Source organism: Tursiops truncatus, chromosome 2 (assembly GCF_011762595.2).
Source record: "Tursiops truncatus isolate mTurTru1 chromosome 2, mTurTru1.mat.Y, whole genome shotgun sequence".
Classification (NCBI taxonomy): domain Eukaryota; kingdom Metazoa; phylum Chordata; class Mammalia; order Artiodactyla; family Delphinidae; genus Tursiops; species Tursiops truncatus.
Genome location: NC_047035.1, coordinates 162,906,901 through 162,914,691, shown reverse-complemented (window position 1 = coordinate 162,914,691; position 7,791 = coordinate 162,906,901). Strand labels below are relative to the sequence as shown.

The following is a 7,791-nucleotide window of genomic DNA, read 5'->3' as shown; positions in this document are numbered from 1 at the left end:
GCAGGGAGAGGTAGCTATACTTACATATATCAGACAAAATAGATTGTAAACTAAAAATGATAAAAAGAGACAAAGAAGGTCATTATATAATGATAAAGGGGTCAAACCATCAAGAAGATATAACAACAAACTGAAAAAGACAACCTATAGAATGGGAAAAAATATTTGCAAATCATGTATCTGATAAGGGATTAATATCCAAAATACATAAAGAACTCCGACAACTCAACAGAAAAAAATAAACCAAATAATCCAATTTTAAAATGGGCAAAGGACCTCAACAGACATTTTCCAAAGAAGACATACAGATGGCCAACAGATACATGAAAAGTCCCTTGAAAAGTTCAACATCACTAATCATCAGGGAAATGCATATCAAAACCACAATGAGATATCACCTCATGCCTGTTAGAATGGCTATTATCAAACTACCATCTGATCCAGCAACCTCACTTCTGGGAACATATCCAAAGGAAACAAAACCACTTATGTTGAAGAGATATCTATACCCCTATATGTTCATAGCAGCATTACTCACAATAGCCAAGATATGGAAATAACCTAAATGTCCACTGATGGATGAAGTTGTGGTATATGAGTCTGTACGTATTTGTGTGTGTATATATATGTATGTGTCAATACACACACACATATACATACATACATATGATGTATGATGGAATATTATTCAGCCATAAAAAAGGAAGGAAACCCTGCTATTGTGACAACATGGATGGACCTTGAAGGCACTGTGCTAAGTGAATTAAGTCAAACAGAGAAAGACAAATACTGTATGATCTCATATGTAGAATCTTATTAAAAGAACAAAATTTAACTCATAGAAAAGAGGTGGGGGTTGAGGGAGAGGGAACTGGACAAAGGTGGTCAAACAGTTCAGATTTCCAGTTATAAGTAAGTACTAGGACTGTAAAAGTACAACACGATTACTGTCGTGAAGTCTGCTGTACATGATATACAGGAAAGTGGTTAAAGAGAGTAAATTCTAAGAGTTCTCATCACAAGGAAAACACTCTTTTTGTCATTCTCTTTTTTTAGTATCTGTATGAGATGATGGATGTTAACTACACTTATTGTGGTAATCATTTCACAATATATGTAAGTCAAATTATTATGCTATCCACCTTAAACTTATACTGTGCTGTATGTCAAGTATATCTTAATAAAACTGGAAAAAAAGCAGAGTTATAAACATTATTAAATTTTATTAACAAAAACTTTGTACATTTTAATACATGTGGAATTTTACATCTAAGTAAAATAACAACACGTTCAAAATTTACCATTTATACAAATTGTTACAGAATAACAACCAGTGGGTTAAATAAGTAAAATAAACCACACCGATTTTTTTAAATTATCTACAAAAGATTTGACTTTCTTTAAAATTCCCCTGAACATATAAAAATAAATTAATTTTACTTTTCAATTAAATCTACCAATTAGAAATATTACAAATCAAAATATCAATGTTATCTTATGAATTTTTCACAATACAAAACAGATTCACAAAACCTTATTTACAGAAATGAGGTAAGAACTGTGCAATGTTTATTAACCAAGAGACATATTGCAGAATTAACATGTTCTTCCAGCTAAGTACACAGTGGAGGTCTAATTACAGCTGGGTCTTTTCCACTAATAATTCACACACTTAAGAATAGTTCAATGATTACATCCCCAATTGTTTGATTTATACTCTGCTACACTGTCATACCAGGAGTGGGGATACCCAACATGGAAGGGCTGTAATACAGATTTCACCTGCTTCAGGAACTGCAGTGGTGGGTTTTTTGTCTTGTTTTGTTTGTTTCAAATCATTGTCAATAATGGGAAGTTGTCTAACTTAAGAAAAAAAGAAAATTCTTACCAAATCCACTCATTTTTCTTGTGACTCATTAGTGGATAAATACCCAGGTAATAGTTTTGCCTGAGCTAGCTACAGTGGCATAGAAAGTTCTTAATAAAGGCAGAACCATGGGGAAGGCTGCTGGTGCAACGCCGACTGTCCCTACTACTCCCAAGGACTGAAAGCGCAGGCTCAGCTGTCCAGAGCCACTTCAGCACAAGGCAGGTCCTAACAGGCACTTGATTCAGGCCAAACCCTACCAGCAGTTTCAGAGTGGCCCCTCTTTCACTTTGAATGGAGCTGGTTCCCTCAGCAGCCTTAGAAATCACTGAACTCAAGCTTTCTTTAAAATATGAGTAGGTCTTAACACTAAAGAAAAAGCATTTAGCAAAAGAAAATTACCTTTAGCAGAAGCAGACATTTACCATTCTAACTTGATTACCAAAATTGGCCAAATCCCATTAGAAAGGAAATTTTCATAATAAAGATTGCCAACTCCAAGTGGATGACCTATTTATTTGTAATATTTAACCAATAAAACTCCAATAGAAGAAATTAGACAGTTCCTTGAAATTTGTTTTGACTCACAGAGCAAGCATACTGTAACCCAAACAAAAGATCATATTTCACGTTCCAACTTTTACATTAAAATCAAATGGTTTAAAAATGGAACAAGTCTTTAGTTTTGCTATTCATCTCGCCAATTCATAACAAAATTAGTTGTACACCAACTATATTAAATTCCTCTTAGGCTGATAAATTCATTGCATGTAAATTACTTCAATGACAAAAGTTAGCTATTAAATTTTCTTTCAAAATTCAAAAAATGTGGGTGAGGGGTGGGGGATATGGGAATTCCATTTCAGTGCAACAAAGCAACAAGAAAATCAATCAAAGCCTTACAAGAATGCTCTTGGGGCAATTAATCCTTTGTCGTGCAGCTGGTTTCTTGTTGCATTTCTTCATAGGTGTAGTAAGCGGACTGCAACAGCAGCCAGATGAAGTGCTAGAATAGCAGGATAGTCCATTTCTAGATGTTTCTCAAGTGTCAACTTTTTTCTTGAGCAACAGGCCCAGTTTTATCACTAAGTCTCTGCAGTTAAAACAAACAAAATAAGATGCATTAGCTAAATGAATTTTTGGCCCCCACTTAAGATAATATCCTCTTACTTGAAATTTTAACTGAGATAAAAGGTCATATATACGGTTATTCCTTTTTTTCTAAAAGTCAGCATGGCTACTTTTCAGCATAACATAAAGACATGAATTTACTGCTAAACATTCAGTTGCTTTATACTAAATTCAGCAGTATACAAAGACAGAAGTGCCCCTCTGAGGGAGGATTCATAAGGAATGAATGTAGAAACCATCCCCCCAGACTGACTTTTCCACAGAAGCAGTAACACAGTAGTGTGGAAAACCAACTAACAAAGTCTTGGGTTCTGATCCCACATGTGCTATGTGTCCTTTGAGCTTTAACCTCTTTGAATCTCCCTATTTAAAAAATGGGGTTACAGCCTATTAATATTTTAAAGATTGGAACCACGTACACTATTGTATCTAACAAAGATGCCTGCCACATAGCAGGATACTCATAAATATTATTTCCCAGCCTTGCTTTTCTACATTAATTAATATTGTTTATTTTATAGTGTTTATTTACTATTGTGATTTTCCATTAAAAATACATTTCATACTGTATAATTTTTTTAACACAAGAAAAAACTTAGGAAAAAACGGTTAAAAAAAATTCTAAATTAATACAGAATCAATGAAATTTTCCATGTCTGCAAAACTAGGTTTGTGATAATGACAGTATTCACAGTCAGGAAGTCAGAGGAACAGTGGGGCAAACAAAAAGCATTGAAGAGTTAATGAAAACCAATAATTCTATATTTTGAGCCAATTCTTGTTACTAAATACAAACTAAAGTTTCTGAAAACTAAAAGCACAGTAAAGAGCAAACTTTCAAAGTAATGGGAAAGAGCAAACATTGTGACTTTTAACACCATTTTTTGCCAAGTCTCCCACCTCATTCTTTCCCTTCTTCCTTTTCCTGATGTCCAGTCTCCATTCTATATCCCAATATCCTTCCTCTAACAGGGTTCTGCCCTGAACTGGAATTTAGGGGAAACATTTATACTCCAGTAAAGTAGACCTGATTGAAGGGGAGAATTAATAGAAAGAAACAGCCTTAAAATGTGTGCTACTATATGTATAGTATACTGTTCCTGCACCCATTTTTATTTATCTTAACTTGTACATTGAAAGGGTAAGATGCTATCACTTACATGAGATTAATAAAGAATTTAAATTTCATTACAAATGTGATGATTTACTTTCTATCAGGTAGAATAACTGGATTGCCCTAAAGTTTATATATTAATTTTATTATAAATATAATTCAATTTTAGCATGTCTGAGCAAAATAATAAAAATATTCCTAAATTATCTAGACTATTTCTATAATTAAACAAATTAGTTAAACAAAGATTCTCAAAACACCAACTACTATCTTCTGATTGGACTGTCCAATACCACTTACCATACCATACTAAAACACATTTTCATTTTGAAATTATAAAACAGTCTTCCAACCTTACATGCAAATTCAAACTGATATACTTAGAGGATATATAAATTGGCTTAGGTCCTTTGTGTTTACAATATCCAGGTGCTGAAACAACTGGTTTTAAGAAGAAATTATCAGGGGGATAATATATTTTAAGGGGGGTGGGGAGGAAGAGAGGGGCTGGACAGTCATCTCTGATTAATCAATAAAATTCGTTTTGGAATTTCACTAGCTGTAACAAAGCACAGACACTTACTGTTACCTTCTGACTTGCATTATCGCCATGGATGGTGAGGAACGGGTTGGTGGTGGCTGGATGAAGCGGAGGCGCCTGCGTGCCTGCGAGCAGGTTGTTGATGGGCATCTGCGTGGGTGCCGGGATCTGCAGCTGCTGGAGATCAGGCTGGTGGTGCTGCTGCACCAGCTGATACAGAAGGGCCTGGTGCTGCTCCTTAGGTAAGAACATGCAGGAGAGGGTGAGTCCCAGTGCAGACCCGGCCGTCAGGACAGCCTGCTTTCTCTCTTCTTTGCTCTGATGTTAGGTATTTAAATGACAGCAAAGTCATACTACTAAGAAAGACAACAAGAGTCTCATCTGGAAGAACACACTGCACTAGATAATAACCATCTACTGTAAAATGTCAATATCATCAGGGAATGGCCTTATTTTCAAAATGGGGCAAACAAACGTAGGAGACCCCTATTCATATGCGGTTGCCCATGATAATCAAGGAGAATGGCAACTTAGAGCAGCCATGTGACCTGCATTTGGCTTTAAAATGCACTGCATGGTGAAATCCCTCCCATAATTCTGGGTACTTAAAATAACTTTTAAAGTTCTCATTCATGCCAACAGAAAGAGTGCTTTCTTGATGCGGTTATGAGACCATGCCTTCCAGTGAGCACCCCTGAGCGCGTACTATGATGTGCCAGGCACTGTTCTGGGGTGAAGAAATGTTAGGAAATGAGTACTGCCCAGGGTCGGGGGGAACAGGAGTGTAAGAGAGAGGACAGCAGGGGCGGGGGTCAGGGTGGTTCTCACTTGGACACAGACACGAGGAGATGAGGGAATTCTCTATGTGGATATGGGGGGGCAGGGGTGGGTGGGTTCCAGGCAGAGAGAGTGCTAGCCAGTGCCGAGGGGCCCTGTGGCACACCCAGCATGACCCAGGAGGAGCAAGGAGACCGGGCCGGAGTGCAGTGAGCAGGAAGGAGGCCAGAGAAGGATGAGGGCCTGGAGTGTTGGCCGAGAGAGCTCTGGTTTTTCTCAAAGTAATGCGGGAAGGCAAAGGAAGGTTTTGAACAGAGGAGCGACACAACCTGACCCAGGATTCTTGATGGATTCAATGTGAGGTGTCAGAAAAAGAGAGGGGTGAAGGAATAACTGCTTGAGCAGCTGGAAGGATGGAGGTGCATCAGCTGAGGTGGGGCAGCCATGTGGAAGGTCAGCAGTTCTGTGTGGACACATTAATTATGCCTGCACCATCTATTAAGAGAGCCAAGTGGTGGCAACTAAGCAAGCAGTGGATATGGGAGCTTGAAATTCCAGAGAGCGGCCCGGGCTGGAGACGTTGGTATCAGCACAGACAGTATTTAAAGCTTTGCGGCTGGAGGAGATCCTGAATTCTAGGATGCTCTGAAATGAGTGGGGCTGAGGAGAAGAGGAGGACCCAGAAAAGGAAGCTAAAAAGGAAGAACCAGTTAGGTAGGAAGAAAACCAAGATAATGTGGTATCTTGGGAGCTAAGGGAAGAAAATGTTTCCAGTGGGCAGAAGCCGTTACCAGGTCAGGAAAGAGGCCAGGCAGAAATGGACAGGGCTGAGCATGGGGCAGCAGCTGGTGGGGAGGAGGGTCAGGAGGAGGTCGAGCAAGAGTTTTCCTTAAGGTGGGAGGAGGGAGGTGCCTCACAGCACCACTCCTGACTATGTGAAGTTTGATGCTTGTAAATTAACAAACCTCATGCCACAACCTTGGCTGCAAAGGAAACGTCAAGTCTAATCCACTCAGTCTTCCTGGTCTCTGGGTAATAATTTGTGCTAAAAATTCCTTGATCAACCACGTTCCAGAAACGAGACACCTGTATGTGCTGTTCTTAGAGTAAAATCTTGATTAACAGGAAGAACCCCAAATACACTGAATTCCAGAACTTCATATTAAGATGAGGCAAGAGATAAGAAAACAAGATTACATTTTAGTGTAAGCGTTTAAGAATTTATATAGACTCTATCCTTATACCACTGTTAAGAACAGTGACAGTGACAATGATCCAGAATTGTAAAACAGACATTTTCAATACATTTTTGACTAAAGCAAGAAAGTAGGTAGATGTATTTTAGAAAGAAGTTACAAACAAAGGCTGAAACCCCAAAGTTAATTAAATGGGTGTTCTCCTAGCAGTGAGGTGTGCTAGACACACCCTCCCACATCTGCCTTAGTTCTCTCCCCACCTCCAAGATATGTTCCACACCTTCCTTCTCTCCTCTAACTACAATATCCCTATCCCCCTCAGCTGATGACTTTACTTATAATTCCCATTTAAAAACTACAAACATTAGAAGTGGGTTTCCTCAACCTCCTGTCATAAAACCCACCGACAGCCTCTCTGCCTCCCTCTTATCACAGGGGAAGCTGCTCTCTGCTGAAGAGCTCTGCTGCCCTGGCGTTATCCCTCCTCTCTCTGCACCAGAAAATTCCCCATCAACATACACATACGCTGTCATTTTCAAAATGATTAGAAACTACCCCCCTTAGACCACGTCTTTCTAATGCTAGCTGCCGATTCATTTCTCTGCTCTTTACGGTAAAATATCTTGAGTTGCCTGTACCCCATCTTCGCTTCCTCTCCTATTTTCTTCCCAACTACTCAGTGAAGCTTTTCACTTCTCAGCAAAACCACGTTCTCAAAAAGCTCCGGACACCCAAATCCAATGGGCAGTTCTTACTTGTCTCACCAGAAGCATTCTACGCAGCTGAGTCCTCCCTTTCTTGAAATGTTTCTTCACACGGAACTAGGCCACCACTCTCTGTGCTAACTCACTGGCCACTTTTTCCCTAGACCCTTGACTAGATTACTCTTCTCCTCCAGGGTGCCCAGGGCTCAGTCCTGAGACATTAGATTTCATTCCCTACTGACTTCAGAGAATCCCGCGAATCTAAACGTCACTGTATGTCATGTCACTATTGTGTTCAAAGCCCTGCAATTACAGGACTTCCTTGGCAGTCCAGTGGTTAAGACTTCGAGCTTCCACTGCGGGGGGCGCGGGTTCGATCCCTGGTCAGGGAACTAAGATCCTGCATGCCATGCTACGCGGCCAAAATAACAAACAAACAAAAGCCCTACAATTAATTCTTT

At 39.3% G+C, this 7,791-nt stretch overlaps 1 protein-coding gene across 19 annotated transcripts in view; it reads right to left on the bottom strand.

Annotated features, from left to right (window-relative positions):
- Window positions 1-1,198: 1,198 nt before the first annotated feature.
- Window positions 1,199-7,791, bottom strand: part of MLLT10 (MLLT10 histone lysine methyltransferase DOT1L cofactor) — a 249,150-nt gene continuing 242,557 nt past the window's right edge. For 14 of the 19 annotated variants that reach the window (XM_033852423.2, XM_033852426.2, XM_033852428.2 and 11 more), the window contains 2 exons: window positions 4,696-4,890; window positions 1,199-2,960 (listed from right to left, as the gene is read on the bottom strand). In XM_033852423.2, the coding sequence (XP_033708314.1) occupies window positions 2,916-2,960; window positions 4,696-4,890 (240 nt within the window). In that variant the 3' untranslated portion in view covers window positions 1,199-2,915. Of the gene's footprint in view, window positions 2,961-3,898; window positions 4,026-4,695; window positions 4,891-5,526; window positions 6,586-7,791 lie in introns of those variants that run through there. The other 5 variants (XR_004525403.2, XR_004525404.2, XM_033852425.2 and 2 more) reach the window with 5 other exon arrangements.